This window comes from Melozone crissalis, unplaced genomic scaffold, assembly GCF_028551555.1.
Source record: "Melozone crissalis strain CALT ecotype California unplaced genomic scaffold, PUWL_Pcris_2 ptg000016l_1, whole genome shotgun sequence".
Taxonomy (NCBI): Eukaryota; Metazoa; Chordata; class Aves; order Passeriformes; family Passerellidae; genus Melozone; species Melozone crissalis.
Genome location: NW_026535794.1, coordinates 57,753,576 through 57,771,951, shown reverse-complemented (window position 1 = coordinate 57,771,951; position 18,376 = coordinate 57,753,576). Strand labels below are relative to the sequence as shown.

At 42.0% G+C, this 18,376-nt stretch overlaps 1 protein-coding gene across 4 annotated transcripts; it reads left to right on the top strand.

Annotated features, from left to right (window-relative positions):
- The first annotated feature begins 2,352 nt into the window (after positions 1-2,352).
- HUS1 (HUS1 checkpoint clamp component) lies at positions 2,353-11,241 on the top strand. 4 transcript variants are annotated; one of them, XM_054273596.1, is made up of 8 exons: positions 2,353-2,476; positions 2,692-2,876; positions 3,320-3,496; positions 4,144-4,251; positions 5,166-5,240; positions 7,074-7,173; positions 7,530-7,661; positions 8,460-11,241. In XM_054273596.1, the coding sequence occupies exons 1-8, from the start codon at positions 2,425-2,427 to the stop codon at positions 8,540-8,542; spliced, it is 912 nt and encodes a 303-aa protein (XP_054129571.1). In that variant the 5' UTR covers positions 2,353-2,424; the 3' UTR covers positions 8,543-11,241. The 4 variants fall into 4 exon arrangements, with proteins under 4 accessions (XP_054129571.1, XP_054129573.1, XP_054129574.1 ...); XM_054273598.1 differs by having other exon boundaries at positions 2,354-2,476; positions 2,749-2,876; XM_054273599.1 differs by having other exon boundaries at positions 2,363-2,564.
- The last annotated feature ends 7,135 nt before the right edge of the window (positions 11,242-18,376 follow it).

Here is an 18,376-nt window from a genome sequence, read left to right as displayed (position 1 = left end):
ACAACATGGAGACACCAAAGTCAGTGAAGAAGGAGAAGGAGGAGGTGCTCCAGGAACTGAAGCTAAGATTCCTCTGCAGGCCACGCAGATCCACAGGGGTTGCAGAGATCCATTTGCAGCCTGTGGGGGAGGTGCCCATGCCAGGACAGGTGGATGCCTGGAGAATGCTGTGATCCAGTGGAAGAGCCAGTGGGGAGAGGGGACCCCTGCTTTCAGGCTGGAGCAGCCTATCCTTGGAGGACTGCACCCTATGGAAGTGTGACCCATGCCGCAGCAGTTTTGGGAGGACTGCTGCTCATGAGAGTGGACCCATGCTGGAGAAGTTCATGAAGAACTGTCTCCCATGGGAGGAACTCCACAGTCTCACAGGGGAAGGACGCTCCTCCCTGAGCAGCAGATCTCAGGTGACGAACTGACCAAAACTCCCCATGCTTTGTCTCCCTGCCCTGTTGGTGGGAAGGAAAGAGGGTTTGAAGGAAGATGTTTTTAAGAGCTTATTGTACATCTCATTATCCTCCTCTGATTTTATTAGTAATAAATCTACTTGGTATCTCTAAGTCGAGCCTATTTTGCCCTTGGAGTGTCTTCTCCCAGTCCTTATCTCAACTCATGAGCACTTTCTTAATTTTTTCTCTCCTCTGCCCAGCTGTGGCAGGGGAGGGTCAGTGAGTGACTTTTGTGGGTGCCTGGCATTTGGCCAGGGTCAAACCAGGAAACCATAGTCAAAGGCAGAAAAGCAAATTATGTGGATCTCTTAAACCTTATGGAATCCACATGTATCAATCAGGATGCCACTTGAAAGGGATTAGATCAAACTTCCTTCTGCAAATTCCTGCTTAACCTTCATGCAGCAATCATTTCACTAAAAGCAGTCAACAATTATGTCTGTGAAAGATGAAAAGTGTGTTAAACTGCAAAGTTTAATGTGTGGGATTTCACACCATCAGGGCTTTATCTTCTGCAGCCATGTTTCACAAACAAAAGGCTAACGGACCAGTATTTAATGAAAAAGTTGGAGATAATTCTGTTAGTTATAAACTATTGTCCAAGTCTGAAGCTAAGACTGGCCCAAGCTGCACCTAAGCTCTATGAGTTTAGAAAGTAAGAGGGTATAGTCTGAATTTGTGATTCAACGGGACAGTCTTCCTTACTCTTTTTTTCTCTGTAAAAATTCTAAAATTATTCTAACTAGATTTTTCTTTGTATGTTTCATCCATGATGGAGTGAATCTTTTCATTGAACTTTATGTCACACTTTTATAAAAGTATATTAACTTTTGCTAATACCTTTCATGATGATTCTCTGAGTGACCCTAAACCACATATTTGTGACAAATTGGCATAGTTGGCAGGATTCAAGATGAGAATTTGTGACACCTTGTTGCACTGGTTTTTCTAGGAAAATCTTCAGCTTATTTCTACAAAATTTATGAGGCCTAAGAGAAATACAAGGAGAGAATAACCTCTCCAGAAACTATTGTTGTATCTGTCATTATGCAGACTGAAGGTTATTTCTTTTCATTTTCTTCATAATGACAACTGAAAGAGAGTATCAAGGCATGTAAGCAGTATCCCAAGAATATTTAAAAATTAAATGTTAGAGAGGCAATTTAGCTGATCTGGGGATTTTGCAAACAAAAGAACACCAGACACTCCTGGCAGACCAAAAAAGAACATTAGAAAACTAGTGTTGTTTTTTGTGGTCTGTCAGGATTTGTCTCTGCAAATGCTGTAGTTTTGAAGGACTGCAAGGAACCAAAACCATTAAGGTAAAGGACACCATCTATAGGAAACAGGCATGCTGCACATTTACTAGGTAAAGCAAAGTTTTCCTTCACTTTCTATTTTCTTGATCTATTCCAACCTTTGCATAAATCCAGGTGCACCATGCATTAAGCTGGGAGCCTGGCTACATGAGGTGCCCGGCCTGACAGAGAGTATCTTTCTCAAAACACTTTCGGTTGCCCAGCCCTTTCTGGGTGGCCTGGTAACAATGAGGCAGTGAAAAGGCCCCTCACGAAGCTGTTCGCTCCACCTGGTAACACGACCGTTGCTTTCCTTCCTCACCCCCGCGTCCTCTGGGGCAGTGTCGGAACTTGGTCCCTGCCAGGGGCTGATGGCGTCTGCTGCAAGGGCTCCCTTGGATTTGAAAAAGAATTATCTCGAGACATCGGGACTGCGACCCATACAGACGAATTTTCACGTGTGTTCCGGGGATGCCAAAGCATTTTCCAGCCAAGCTTTTCAGTCCGGATTGCGACGACTGGCACCGCAGCGGAAGTTAGCCCGCTCGGTCTGTGCCAGACCCTGCCCAACCCGCCGCGCATCCGGGGACGGCGCGGAGCTATTGGGCGTGAGGCCCCTCCCTTCCCCCCGGGCCGCCTTCTGTGGCGGCGGGCAAGGGGCTGGGAGGGCCGGCGTCGCCATGCGATTTCGGGCTAAGATCGTGGATCTTGCCTGTCTCAACCACTTCAGCCGTGAGTATGTCGGGGCAGGCTCAAGGGCGGCAGTGCCTCTGTGAGCGGCTGGGGCCGGCTTTCTCGGACAAAGAAAAGAGGAAGGGAGGTGAGGACCACAGTGCTTTCCTGGGAGGACGTGGCATGAGGCCCTTTCCTTCGCCCCGAGGTGTTTAGGAGTTTGCGAAGCAGCACGAGCTGCGTTTGTAAAAGCTGAAGGTTTTTCTGTCCGGCAGAAACTGGGGTGCATGGAGTGATCACCGCTGTAACATCCTCCTCCCTCCCTCCGGCAGGTATAATTAACACAATCGTCAAGTTAGCCAAGACCTGCATCCTGCGCCTTACTGTCTGCAAGCTGTATTTCATCCTCTCCGATAAAGTAGCAAATGGAGGCGCCAGTATGTGGTGTGAACTGAGCCAGGTGAGCCCAGGAAAGTTCAGAAACCACATTTTGAAAACCAGAGCGTGCAATTGGGTTTGATGTACGAGGCATTTCTCGTAGCCCTCACCTTCGATGTGCCAGGTCTCTCAAGGTCTGTCTGGTTGCACGGGTGTTTCAGGTTGGATACTCCCTTTTCCTTGATTGTCACTTCAGTGTAAAGCTTCAGTGTGTGCTGGCCCACATGGGCCTGCCCAAAACTGGAAACAGGAAAGCATAACTCGCTGTCTAATGGACTGATTAGGTGTTAGGGGAGTAGGTTAAATGGCTTAGCCTGAAGCAATGAGTTTTCAGGGTTGTGATTCCTCAGGTGATGTGAGGCAGAGCGGGGTTTCTGGTGTACAAATGCAGTTCTAAGCTTAAGGTCCGATAAATGAAACTTGCCTCTCTTGTTTGCTTTATTTCCTGACTTTCAAAAATTGTAGGGGAATTTCTTCGATGAATTTCAGATGGAAGGAGTAGCTGCAGAGCACAATGAAATCTATTTAGAGTTTGTGCCTGAGAACCTATGGAGAGCATTAAAAACTGCCCAGAGTGCTAAGGCAGTGAAGATCAAGTTGACTAATAAACACTGTCCCTGTCTCAGAGTTGCTGTGGAGATAGTAAGTGCAACCATGCTTTCACATTCATTATTAAGAAAAAGTTCTCTAAAATTTAGTGCATTTCCTAAGATCAAAGGGTAATATATGGTATAATTCTAGAAAATTAAAGAAATGTACCATTTTCCGTTTCACTAGCCTTTCTTGCCATCATGGTTGGTAGCGTACAGAACCAGCTTTGTATTTTCCAAAAGGCAAGGAGGAGGTAGAAGAAGAAAGCTATGTTATTGGAAGAAGTTTTTTTAATGTCTGCTTTTCTCCATTCCTTCATCCTCTGTATCTTCTGCGGATTATTGCCTTTTCACTGAAGCCATTAGGTGAAGGGGGTTTCAGTGTTTGGCTCTGTGTTTTGTCTTTGGTTTTCCTGATATTGTATGCTAACTTCTGATTCTTTTATTGTTGTTAACTCTCCTGATTCACCTGTTCAGCTCTAAGGATAGCTTATAGTTACACTAATGACTGATACATCACAAACTCTTCCTCATTTGAAAGGGAAGCCAACTTAAAAGCATATCGATAAGAACTGAGGGAAAACTGGAACTGAATGTTGGGCATGTAGTTATAGCATTTCCCAGAGCGGGTCTGAAAAATTTAAATTTAGAATTCCAATCTTGTGTTTAACTGCAAAAGCATCCTCTTTTTCCTTCAAGCCATCCTTATCAAGCAGCAGTAGGATTGTGACACATGACATTCCTGTGGGAGTTATTCCCAGAAGAATGTGGAATGACTTCAGAGAGCCCAGCATGCCAGACTTTGATGTAAGCTTCTGCTTTTATATTCCCTTCTGAAAGGGGAGTTTGCAAGTGGAGTGGTATTGCTATAGAGTATACTATGGTGGGGTTTGGAAAGGAGTGGAAAGAGGAAAGACTGGAGGCTGCAGTTTTGGAGGGGTATGGAACATGGCTTCTATCCTGACAAGAGAGCCGAGAATCTATGGAAACAGAGCAGGTGGTTGCCAATTGTTTCTGTGATGTTCATGGCAGAGGAAGGGAGGAGAAAAGGACTTGCATGGCTTGAGTCTGGAGCGTCTCTAAACCACACAAGTTTAGACTGTTTCAGCTGTTCAGGTGCCAAATGACCCAAATAATCTTTTATTTCTGAAATCTATGGCCTATCTGGCAGAGTTAAAGATATATGTGTTGCCTCCTGATTTTGACTTTTAGCAGAGTTGTAAAGAAAGGTACTTGTACAAATGTGCTCCTATTTGAGGTTATGAATGTCTGTTACCTCTATAGCTAAGAGTATTTAGATTCTGAAGATGAACATGAGGAAACTTTCAGTATTTTGTTATTTTATTTCAGATTTACACTGCTGTAGTTCCAGAAATTACTGCAGTATATCATAGGAATGTTGTTATTTTCTTTTTGGCTATATTATTGACTATTTAGTAGCACAAATGTTCATGTGAGAGTCTGATCTGGAAAAACATGCCTCTATTTTGAACATAGACTTGGAATGTTAAGTCTGGAACAATTGCTAGAGTGATGGCCTGTTGGTATAATGGGAAAGAGTTCCTCTGTTCCTGAGACATTTGCTGATTTCAGATAGATATTGTGCACCCTGAAAGCCATAGATAATGCTGTCCAAACTATGATAGAATTGAAAGTAGAAATAAATGTGTCCCAATCACATCTGAAGTACTTGTGCAAATGCAGTTCTTATGTATTCCTAGGTCAGTATTTACCTACCAGTGCTGAAAACAATGAAGAGTGTTGTGGAAAGAATGAAGAATCTCAGCAATTTCATTGTAAGTTAAGGCACTTAAAGCATATATGCTACAGATGTTATTTCATGAGGGACATAACAGGTTGCCTAAACTGGTGCTGCCACATTATCTTATTTTGAGATGACTTAGACACTGAAATCAAGGCACCTGAAGCCTGTGTAAAGCCTGAATAGAATGATGGGATTTATTTTAGGATTTACACTGAAGAACTTTTCCTGGGTTTCTCAGAAAGTGATACTCTTTGTATTAAATCCATGAAAGAACATGGCATTGTGTTGCTACAAACTACTCTTTATAGCTGGTAAGAAATGACAGTCCTTCAGGAAGCTAATTGGAGACTTTCTGGGCTATTTCATTAAGGAAATGCCTATTAAGTGAGTGTTGTGTTAGGTGTCTGTGAATGAACTTCAGGTGAACCTGACAGGATTTAAAGGAAATGCTGCTAACAGCCCCCTGTGCTTTAGACTGACATGTTGGATTTGCAGTCTACCCTGGATTTCGGATTTGCCGGTGGGCCTTTTAACTGAAAAAAGCCCTCTGCAGTTGGACAGAAAAGGGCTTTGGTTTTTTATTTAGTTGTTTGTCACAGTCATCATAACTGACTGACATCAAAGTTAGTAAGTAAATGTAGAGCTTTGAAATACCAGTTCATACTGTTCATACCAGTTTTGATAAATAGGAAATTTTCTGTTAACTGAGAATCCTGAAATTGGAACAGTCTCAATTTTTCAAGACTTGGAAGAGTTGAGAGATTACCCTGGGTTACTGGCAGTTTTGCAAATGGCAGCCATCCTGCAAATACACATCAAACTCTTTTCTTTTGTGAGATTTTTTGGGGGCTTTGTTTTTATTTCCTTTCCTTCTCCCATGTCCTTGGTGAATATGCTTATGCAAAATTGAGCTCAGTGCTTTTGTTTAGAGCTGAGGCTCTTTTCTCACACAGGATAGTTGTATGATGGGATTGAACTTAAACTAAGTGCCTTACTTTCATGTTGTTAGAAAACAAAATCATCAAGTGTCACAATTAATTATTTTTGCAAGATGCATCCTGGTAATAAAACTGGTCAAGATCAGTGCTGCAAAATGGGCTTAGAAGCAATTTCTTGCTTCTAAGTACTTGTCCATTGTCCATTGTTTGGAGCCATTCTATACAAGATTCTGGTTGCAGTACAAGTATTTTTTTTTTTTTAATTACTGAAAATTCATCTAATCACAGAAACAAAGTGCTTAGTTGTGCTTTAGGAATCCTCTGATCTGCTTGGGATTTGTGTAAGACCATATATAGTCTCCTTCAAATTCCTTCTTCCAGTTTACAGGATGGAATTTGAAAGCTTTTAGCACTTTTCCAGGATTTCTGTCAGTTCAAAGTCCTTGGAGTTACTGATCTGATCCAGTTGTTGTCTATTTTGAATTCTTGAAAGCAGCACTGAAAGCTCCTGGTGCATCCCCTTTTCTGTGTGTGTCATATAGACTCTGTAGGTGCCTTTCTGTTTGTTGAATAACTGAATGAAAATTCAGAAATCTTTGCATTTCTTCCGCTTCAGTCTCTTATTTCTGAAGTCTTTTCCTCAGCACATGAACTTCCCAAAGCTAATACTTGTTCTAAAAGTACTGGAGAACAATTAAATTTCTTTCTTTTCATAACTTCTGAAAGTTTGGTCTAGAGTAATTCACATGGGAATGATGGGGAATGCATTTTATAGCTGAACATTCAAATGTTCAACCATTTTCAGAAAGTATGGTTGACTTGTACTGAAGTACTCCTGGAAGCTTGTATTTGAACAAAACCAAACTGTATTTTTCTGTAATTCTGCAGTGGGAAAGTGGGTTGCCTAAAACTGAGATTGATTGCAGGTGATTGAAGCAAACTTGAGTGGTGAAATGAACTTGAAAATAGAAACAGACTTAGTATCTGTAACAACACATTTTAAAGACCTGGGAAATCCTCCCTGGGGTAAGTTTCCCTGTTAACCTCTTGTGTCTGTCTGATCTCATTACTTCTGTGTTGCTTATAACAGTACTTTTTAACCTTTATTCTTTAGAAAATAGCATCAAGTACTTTGAAGTCTTCAAATGAAATCTTAAAAAATGGAGTGGCCAGTGGTGTGTCTGTTTCATGTTTGGGGTGGTGGTGGGGAATCTCTTCCATTATTCTTGACAGTTTGATAGGAAAACTGGGATTTCTTTTCCTTTCACTGCTCTGAAAAACGAGCCAGTTGAGTTCCAGCACTTCAGCGGGATGGTATGTCCTAATGGGTGTTGAAACTACTTTTCATGTTTGGACTAAGTGTTGTGTTCTTACTCTTTTAGCATCAGAGGATGGATGTCAAAGTTCTGCTCAAGGTAGAGATCTGGAAAGTATGGCTGAAGCATGCATAGACATCAAGAAGCTGCAGCAGCTGCTTGCTGGACAGCAAGTCAATCCTACAAAAGCATTGTGCAGTAAGTTCAACAGCTCTGCTTGTGAACTCCAGTTAGTAGGGTGATTTGCCATACTTAGTTTCAGCAGAATATCACTCTTCATTTTTGTCTGTCTGAAAGTCAGTATTTTTACTGTACCTGAGGACTTCCAATATTTATATTTTTAGGCAGTTAGATTCAGGTCCTAGGCATTTGGGAAAGAAAAAATGAGTCAGGCTGTTTTAAAAGTCTCAAGCTGAATACTCAGACTCACTAATCATGTGTGTTGTCTTGTTGTCTTTGTTTTAAAGTTGTTATTAATGTTTATTATTATTTTGAGATATTATTTTTTGAAAGTCGTAAAGCCTCTAGCTTCTAGCAGAGAAATTGGAATTTACTGGCGTGTTTTTTTGGTTGTGTTTTTTTCCCTTTGTTTTCTTACACTGATTCTAATATTAAAATGCTTTTTATACACCTAGTGGTCCTAGCCATAGAAAACAATACTTCTTTTCTAGCAGAAGTCTATGCAGGGGTTTATATCCTATTTTTATAACTGTGCTTTTCCTGAGAACATCTGTTTGTTATGGTTTAGTGCAGATACTAAGAATTTCCCAAGGAAGATTTAAATAATTGGTGTAGCATTATAAACCTATACGCTATATATTTACTTTTTGGTATCATCTTTTGTAAACTTTTAATGCTTCACAGACCCTCGAGGATTTAACCACTCTGTCAGAGTGGTAGAAGCATTGTTTTTATGGTGACATCCTTAAAAGATGTAATTTTAAAATATTTTTCCTGATTTGAGGTGAATTTGTGTTTTATTTTTTTTCCTCACAGATATTGTACATAAGAGAATTGTCCACTTCGTCTTGCTCCATGAGGAGGTTTCACTTCAGTATTTTATTCCAGCAATTGCCTGAGTGTTTTGGAATCTTGGTAATTTTCCAGCCTGAGGCCTCTTTCATGAAGTCTGAAATCTTTCCTGAGTTGCTGGATTATTTTGATGTGAGACACTGTTAGATGCAGCCATCAGATGGACATTATTTCAATATTTATGAAAATGTTCAAAATTCCTCCTTGTCCAGACAGCCATTTTTGCGAATAGTTATATGCTATGAAAGACACAATGCTGGGGAGCATGGGTATATCTTACTCTTAGGAGGAGCAAAACTGAAATTTGTCTTAGCCACAGTTCAAAACATCCCAAAAGCACTCTGAATTAAATACTTCAGTCTTCTCAAAAAACTAAAGGTAGAATTCACCTCTGGAGCTGCTGTTGTGTGTATTCAGTATTGAGCAATGCAATCCAAGTTAAGGGATCTCTGAGCAAGCTATAATACCTCCATGAAACAGGAGAGCCTTCTGGAGGGGTGCCTGATTGGTATTTGTCTGGACAAATATGCACAGCCCTCCTGAAGTTGTATGGAATTGAATTCTGTTCCAGTAGGAATCTTTTGATTACACTTGCTCCAACACATCTCAGTGGCTCTGTTCATGCTTACTCTTTGTTTAACTCTTGGCCTGGGAGGATGAGCAAAACAGTCTGAATTACTTTGTTAATGTGGGCAGTGAAAATCACTATGTACAGAATGAATATCATATGAGGATGTGTGAGCACAGCAATTGGTGTGAAAAAGAACAAGTTATCCATGGATCACATTTTTTCCCTTTCTGGCTAGAAAACATTGTACAACCTGTGTTGTCATGGTGTCAGATGTGGTAAGATTGTATGTAGGCTCTCATGCCAAGCAGCCAAGAGGATACCTGAATTTCACTCATAGGAGTACTACCCCTGCTTCTACCTCCTGGCTATTTTCTGAGGTATTTTCCTCTTTATTCCATGTGTGATTTATTTGTTACCCTGGCATGTACCATACAGCTTTTTTTTTAGTGATTGAGTCTATGCTGCCAAATGAGACTGGGAGTTTCTTCTATAAAGTAGCTTGTCATGGTCAGAAGTGCTGGGTTTTTGATGTTTTTTTTTTCAAGGGGCATTGACATTAAGGGAGCAATGAATCTTTTGTCCATGGTGATGCAAATGCTCAAGAGAAGGCTCAAGGAGAGGCAGTGGCAATGAGAAGGTAGAATAGACTTGCAGTGATGAGTGTGTTTTGACTGACTGTTTATAGACCTTTTTACCTATTCCCTCTTTGTTCCTCCCTGCTCTCTCTTGCCCTGCACATTGCCTCATCAGTTGTCATATTTCCACCCACTGCTTGCAACATGCTAAGGTTTGCATCTTTACTATTTGCAAAGTCCCATTTTGCCTATGTTGAGTTGACCTTGGTAAGCTGCTGCTCGCTCACTCACACCTGGTGAGATGGGGGAGAGAATTGGAAGGGTAAAAGTGAAAAAAATCATGGGTTGAGATAAGGACAGCTTAATAGGCAAAGCAAAATACGGAATTCATTCACTACTTCTCATGAGCATAGGTGTTTAACCATTTCCAGGAAAGCAGGGCTCCATCATGCACAACACTTACTTGGGAACACAGACTGCATAACTCTAAATGCCCTTTTCTTCCTCCTCGTTTTCCCTGAGATGAGTGCGATCCTGTATGATAGAGATATCCCTCTGGTCAGTTGGGGTCAACTGTCCCAGCTGTGTCCCTACCAATTTCTTGTGTGCTTCCAGCATATTTGCTAGTGGGGCAGTATGGGGGACTAATGCCTTGATGCTATATAAATGCTGCTCAGCAATAATAAAAACATCGCTGTGTTATCAGCACTGTTTTGGTCATAAATCCAGAACATAGCACCATATGAGCTACTATGAAGAAAAAAAATTCTATCACAGCCAAAACCAATGTAGCCTGCTGTTTCTTGATAGGCCAACCAACAATTAATGCAAACAGATATTTTCAGTTCTTTTTTTCTGGTTACTGTCTTTGTTAATGTTAATCAATCAGGGTTTATATTTGTGTTTGCCTCATTTGTTTTCTTTTTCTCATCCAGTATAGGATGTGATCAATCAGATAACCATAGAATACTCTAACACTTTCACACCGATGCCTCCTAAAATACTCACATCACTTTTGTGTCCCTTGGTGTCCATGTTTTTGGTTTCTTCCTCTTAACCCTTTTTTAGTATGGTATGGAAACTTATAACCTCTTGTTTTTCTTACTTTTTGGTTACACACTGCATTGCTGAGCCTTATTTTTATGCTGTATTTGAAAAAGCCTTTGCATATAGTCTGATTTTTTCAACGTCATAGCAATTAAAAAAGAATGACATTTTGATTAGAAAACGAAAACAGAGTGCTAAAGAGCTGTGGAAAAATGTATTACTCTCCTTTCTAAGAAAAAGCTGGGAACAAGTAATGGGCCACAGTTAACCCTTGTGAGAGGGTTTTTCATAAATGACAGTTCTCAAATGGGCAGATTGCCATGCCTAAATGTAAGACTGAAATGATTTCAACACTGTATGCTAAGGAAAAAATACTGTTTCCAGAGCAAGCATCATGAATGACCCAGTTATGTTGCACGCATATTAGGTGGCTAAAAAGCTGTGTGATCTTGACTTAAATATCTCTGCTTCAGTTCTTCATACGTAAAACACTTTCTGCTATACAGCTGGGTGCAATTTGTGATGAATAAATGCATGAAGGATTTCCAGTGCACTTGGCTTGTCTGATAGAAGTTTAAATTCTAGCCTTCTTATTAATGCAGGGACATCTTTATGTCAGGGAAACAAACTATGTTAGTGTGTGTGGGCTAGTGCCATAAATGTTTGGTTCTTCTTTGTTTAGACTGGTATGATGCATGTGTTCAACTCTTACATAATAATTAATCTTCCACTTTGTGATGTACTATTCACAACAATCTTAAGCACGGTTCATTGCTGTTCACTGATGGACTGTTGGACTTTCTATCTTTTCATACCAGATCATTGGCTAATTAGTTAGGGTTTTTTAACACTTAACAGATTTATATTTTATTAACTTCAATGGTTTACTGTCATGTCATAGCTATGGAAGAAGCCAAATTGCAGATGATTGCTTCTACAATGGGATAACTGGCTGGATAAATGAAGGGAGAACAGTGAATGTGGTCTTCTTGGGCTTCAGCCAGGCTTTTGACACTGATAGGCAAGTGACATTCTGATAGGCAAGATCAGGAAGTGTGAGCTGGATGAGAAGATGGTGAGGTGGATTGAGGACAGGCTGTATGGCAGGTCTCAGAGGGTTCTGATCAGTGGTATGGGGTCTAGCTGGAGGCCTGTGATGTCCCCCAGGCGTAACTATTGGATCCAGAAGTGGCCAATACTGCAGAATGTTGTGCTGCCATTCAGAAGAATCTTGACAGGTTGGAGACTTGTTCAGAGAAGAACCTTCTGAAGTTCATCTAAGGCAAGAGCAGGGTCCTGCGCCTAGGGAAAAAGAACTGCATGCACCAGTACCGGCTGGGTGCTGACTTGCTCTGGAGCAGCTCTGGAGAAGAGGGTCATGGTGTTCAATAGGCTGCCACAGTGTGTCCTTGTGGCAGAGAGCCACTGATATCTTCAGGGTGCATTAGGAATGTGGTCAGGAGGTCATAAGAAGTGATCCTGCTGCTCTACTCAGCCCTGGTGAGTCTGCATCTGGAGTGCTGCAACCTGTCCTGAGCTCCTCAGTACAAGGAAGACATGGAGTTCCTGGAGCAAGTCCAGAGGAAGGCAATGAAGATGAGGAGGGTACTGGAGCACCTCATTCATGAGGAGAGCCTGAGGGAGCTGAGACTGTTTGACCTGGAGGAGAGCAGACTGAAAAGGGATTTTATCAATGTCTGAAGTATTTGAAGGGACATAAGATATAGGACCAAGGCTCTTCTTGGTGATGAGCAACAGGATGAGAAGCAATGGGCAGAAATTGGAACAGAGGAAGTTTCACCTGAACATGGAAAGGAACTTCTTTTATCACTGGAATAGGTTGTCCAGAGAGGTTGTGGAGACTCCTTCCCTGGGGATATTCAAAAGTCATCAGGACATATTCCTGATTAATATGCTGTAGGGAACCCTGTGTGAGCAGGGAGATTGAGCTAGATGTCCCACTGTGGTCTCTTACAACCTTACCCATTCTGTGATTCTGTGATCCCTGCAAAGTTCGTCTCCCCCAGAGATTATTTGGATTTGCTGAGTCAGACATTCAAGAGAATTTTGGACAAGAGGGATGCAGTCCGTAGTGTAGGAGACCTGGAGCACGTGCAACATGTTCTTTTCTTCATTCCAGTCTGCAGGTACCTTTTTCCAATCATACTTGGGAAAAATGTTTAAGAAAGCAGAGATAAGGAAGACCATTGTGATTCATTAAATCTCCCCCATAAAGTGTGTCAGCCATGATGGCTCCAAGTCTTTCCAGAAATAATTCAAAGTATCTGCTACTGATGCTGTTAAAGGCAATTTTGGGTTTCTTTTGGTTTCTCAGAGAACAGTAGTCTTTTCAGTGAAGCTTTTCTGTCTGCCTTATAGTCTCTCTGCCTCTGAGAGATAGGCAAGAGGTTTTAAACTTTCTGTATATGTATCATATATCATGTGTCTTCAGTACAGTTTCTGTAAGCAAGCTTCCATTCTGAGTCTTTGAACATTTCCCCTTATTTGCAAATTCACCAAGTCCTTCAGGTTAAAGACTCAATGCTTGAAAATCTGTCAGTTTCCATGATTGAAATTACAGTTGGCTTCAAATGGACAGTGCAGAAGGTAGTTGCCCTAGGGGGACTTTATGGTGCTTGTATCCCCAATTGTCTGTTCTGTTTATGCTGGATTTTAATTTCTGCACCTTTAAGACTGGACGGAGTTTTTTTTCAGAAACTTCACTTGCTCCCACGCATTCCTTGCTCTCTCTCAGTGTGTGTTGTCCTCAGCATGGACAGGGAGCAGGAGAAAGCTCTCCTTTGCTTTTACTTAGTTTTTAACTAGCTGAGGCAGAGAAGTTCCCCGGACAATGGCTTTTCTTTTTCTTGGAACTGATTTGCTCTGCTCTGGATTGAAAACCCAAAACAACACCAGGAGTTTGTGCCTGTGGCCCACTGGGGCCCAGGATGCAGCATTTTCCAGCTCAAGAGGGACTGATAAGAGACTGAGTGAGCCGAGCTACACCCTATGACAAGGACTTTCTGAATTTGCCATCTCTTCAGAACAGCGAGAGGTTTTATTGTTTAGTATTATTATTTTTTTCTGCTTGTGAATACTTGGCAGTTTTTTCCACTTTCCTCCAAAGAAATCTTTCCCAAACCAGTTGGGAGAGGGGCTGCTTGAATTTGGTTTCTAGAAAAGACCACTTTAAAATTTTCCTCCCAAATTTGTCCCAAACCAGGACAATAGTGAAGGCAGATGGAAAATAGGCCTACTGCAGGGGAAATGAATTATTAACTCCCTCAAGTATGGTATATGTTGCTAGAGTTGTTAATATTTTAATATGACATGGCCACAAAAAGTTATTTCCTTCTTTCTACAATGGCGTGTGAGTTGCAAGGAATGAATATAGTTACAGAGAGGGGAGAGGAGGCTGCAGCGATCCTATTCACTTGGATTTTTTTTTCACACAAAACCACTTTGTCACAAATAGACTAGTTGACAAATGAACTTTTATTTGGTTCAATTGCACTGGTGGAATGGAAATCTCATTACACTCAGAAAGGAATGCTCTGTCTGATCACCACCACTGTAGGCTTGAAGTACAGAAAAGTAATCCCTCCCTGTAGTTTTTTTATGTCCTCAAACAAAACATCTGTACAATATATGTGTAGGATGTTGGTTTTACAAAGGACTTCAACTCATTATCTTTTCTAGCCCAGTTAAAACGTGCTTATGAAGTCCACTGATTTTAATAAGAATTAAGGAAAACTTCAAGTTAAGGATGAATTTATTGCCAGTCTGGATATTTTAGCCATTAAGTTCCTAAATACTTCAGCACAGAAATGCAACATAATTTTTGACATTTCCCTCATTTTTTAACCACACCCACTTGACTAAATTAATGTTGCCACATGTGGATGACACTTTTGTAACTAACTCCTTAGTTTCAACTTATTCCTTTCCTATTCCTCCAATAAGGAAGGAATTAGATATAAGTGAAAAAAGTAACAGTTTACCAACAAGTGAAACAGCAATAGGCAAAGCCCCCTCAAAACAACAAACAACCCACCTCTGAAGAAAGTAAAAAAAATCTACAAAATTGCTAAGTCTTGTTGAAAGGAATGAGAAGGAGGTGTCTTTACAAACTGTGGGCCTGATGGTAGATAAGGCCAGATATGGAGAGATTAAAGAAGCAATGGGAGGAACCACAAATTCCATAGGAATTCCACTAACTGACACAGACTGTTACTCAAGACTGTGCTACATCTCTGGATTTAGAGAAAAATAACAGAGACACAAGGAAAAAGAAAAATGGAGTGTCGGGGGGGAGTGTGTGTGCATACATTAAAAGGGGTTATTAGGTGTTTCGGGAAGTCTGTATCTCTCAAGTACCTCAGCCAATGGGGAAAGGGGGAGGTGAATATGGCGGGGAAATTGGCATAAAAGGGAGGCTGCATCCTCTAAAAATTTTGAGACACCACATGGGGAATGCCTCATGACCTCTCCCTTTTTTGAATAAATTTACAGGACTCCTCTGTCTCCTTTTTGGACATAAACCTCTGGTGCTTGTGGATTTTCCTGACATCATGAACTCTATTGGAAAAACCAGACACCCAAAATGGCAGGGTACCACTCCCTTCCAAGATCACGACCCTCACTGCCAACAGTATGTAGGGAGACAAAGGGAGAAATTACGTCAGATTCTCCCCTCAAGATGGTGCCCTCCAGGCTACCACGTGGCTTGAAAGACAGGGAAAATCAGGTCTCTATCCCAAGATGTTGCTCCCCAGTCGACATGGGAGTTTGGAAGACAAAGGGGGGAAAAAAGGACAGCAGTCAAAAAGAACTCTCTCGTGAAGATAGGAGCCTATGAAGCAGTTCTAGTGGTAGATAGGAATTCTTGGCATATGTGGATTCAGCTCCACTTCCTGCTGCTTCGTCCTGCTGCCTGCTGGACTCCACTGATGTTGGTGGTTCTGTTCTCCATACTGCAGGTGTGTCAGGCGGGGGGTTGGGGCGTGGGAATAACCTGACATCCACATCGGGTGGCCCAGCCCCAGGGACCTGCTTCAGCATTTGCGGCATATGGAGCTTGCAAACTTCCTTTGAAACAATTCCTAATTATCACATGCAATTTTTCTGAGTCGCTACAGTTGCAAGCCCAGAAACTTGCCTGTTGTATTGCATGAAATAGGTTGTTTAGTTGTTGTTTTACACTGGGTGATTGGAGATTTGCACTGAGTAGTCTTTATATTGAACTGAGTAGTTTATGTTATATCACATGGTTTGTTCTTCCCCTCTCTTATCACATGGTTTTTCCCTCTCCCCAGTACCCCCTGGTGGTGGTCTCTCCCCAGTCAGTCCCTCCCCTTCCCCCTCCTCACTTGTATCCCATTGGCTGTAGTCCCTCTCATCCAGGCCCCTTTCCCAGCTCTTAAAACCCCCTAGAGGCAGGTGGCTGGCCTCTTTTTTCCATGTGGGTTTTTTCATCTGGTGGTTCTCCTGGGAATAAACTGAGGACATTTGTCCCCATGTGGAGAAGAGCGCTTCTGGTCCTTTACCTTTGTCCATGTGAGATCGTGTGGGCTGGAGTCCATAGCTAGCTGGATTGGACCCGAACAGCCCATCCAGTTACGGATTCTTACACTTGTCTGAAGCAACCCCCTAGGAAGCAGAGCCTCCACTTTCAGCAAACATGTCTGTGCAACAGAGTGAGATGCCTGGGAGACCCAACTTTAAAAGTATTTGCTGCACCTCTTCCCTACTACCCCTGTTTTTGTTTTCCAGCTGCAGGGTCTTAAAGAGACACTAACAGTTTTCGATGCAGATAGATATGGACTATAATAACATTTTGGATTACCCACAACAGCATGGCACTTGTTTGGGGAGGTTCTTCAAGCTGTATGCCATTGACCATCTACACTCATCTACAACTGGGTTGTCACTTAGATGCTAACATTTAAATCCTTTCTAGTCTGCTCCTCAGTATTTAATTTAGTCCTTGTCATAGATGGACATTTCTTTTTTTGAAGGCTGAAAGTCCTTCTTCCTAGAAATCATGAGAGAAGGCAGATAGTATTTCCTCCTGTAGAACAAATTATGGTAGAGGCATCAGATATCTGAGTCTTGTAGCTTAATCTCCATCCAGATTAACTGATTAGTGAATAGCAAGTCCCTCAGCCCTTTCCACACAGATGATCCACAGGATTTTTATGTCCATGATGATAAATTTTGCTGCATTGCATTCCTTAAATGGGTAGTAATATATTCAAGCCTTCCTTCAAAGTTATTAATTAAATTCTCTAATTATAGGTGAAGAAGACCTAGAACTACAAATATGAGTGTAAGCAGGAGGAATGCTATGTAGAAACGTTTTTGTGGCTCTCAGTGTCAGTTCAGTGAAGAAGAGGCAAGTATAACATTATAACATTAGGAAAAAGTTTTCTAATTCTTTTGTCAGCAACACCTGTTTCTATTCTCATAGGAAATATAGCAACCATCTACACATGCCAGTATCCAAAACATTTTAAAAGGCAGTACATTTTGATAATACATCAGATTTTACTGATAGCACGAAATTGGGAGGAATGGCTATTGGGCCAGATGGGCATGCTGTTATCCAGCACAAGCTTGACAGGCTGAAGAAATGGGCAGACAGAAACCTTGGGAAGTTCAGAAAAGAGAAGTTCGAAGGCCTGCACCTTTGGAAGAACATTGTGAGGAAGGATGTGTGGAATTGTGAGGAACAATTCCACATGTCACTATATGCTGGGGGTCACCCAGCTGGAAAGCATCTTGTCAGAAAAAGATCTGGGAATCCTGATGGACACCAAGTTGGACATGAGCCAATGATGTGCACCTCATGGCAAAGAAGGTATTGGAATATGAATCCCAATATTACCAGTTAGATGGCGCCTGGGCCAGTCTGACCCTCGCTGCTGGACCAAAGGCAGCAACTGTGGTGTAATCACCCCAGAGATACCTTGGCTTGCTGGAGGTTGCAGCCGGGCACTGAACAAGTCCAGGCTTGTTAGGAACTCCGTTTACCTCAGGAGGAAGACTTCAGGCAAATGGTGAGGAGAAAAAGGAGAGGATTCTGCTGGAGGGTTTAATGTCCAGAGGTTTATTCCAAGGTTACAGAGGTCTGAACGTGGGCAACTGCTCCAACAGAATCCCGGCCGCATTGTCTGATTCACCTTTTAAGCTCAGGGACAGGGGGAGGGGGGGTACAGGTGAGCTACCAATCAGGTGGAAGGGGCAGGGTCTCAAGGGATGAGGGACACCTAGACAGGCCAATGACCCCCAGGCCTGAGGGGCATCCTTTGAACTTGACCAACCACACGAGGCCTTGCTGGAATGTTAAGCCTGATTGACAGGACTCACTCAGCATGGGGGCAAGGGGGAAGGGAGAGAGGTATAGGCACACCTGGGGAAGGAAGTTTACAACACACTGCAACAAGAAGGCTACCAGTATCCTGGTTTGCATTAAGCAAAGTGTTGTCAGCAGGCTTACAGGTGCTCCTTCTCCTTTATTCAAAACTGGTGATGCCACACCTGAAATGCTTGACCTAGTTCTGGGCTGCTGGCTACAGGGGAATTGTGGAGGTACTCGAAAGAGTCCAGCAAAGGACCTCTAAGATAATTAAGGAACTAAAGCATTCTTCCTATGATGAATGGTTTAGAGAGCTGGGACTATGGGAGAA

Coding starts and splice junctions, on each gene's coding strand:
- HUS1 (XM_054273599.1), top strand. CDS start 2,483: ATGTCGGGGCAGGCTCAAGGGCGGCAGTGCCTCTGTGAGCGGCTGGGG. Junction 2,877..3,319: donor TGTGGTGTGAACTGAGCCAG/GTGAGCCCAGGA, acceptor CAAAAATTGTAG/GGGAATTTCTTCGATGAATT. Junction 5,241..7,073: donor AGAATCTCAGCAATTTCATT/GTAAGTTAAGGC, acceptor GATTGATTGCAG/GTGATTGAAGCAAACTTGAG.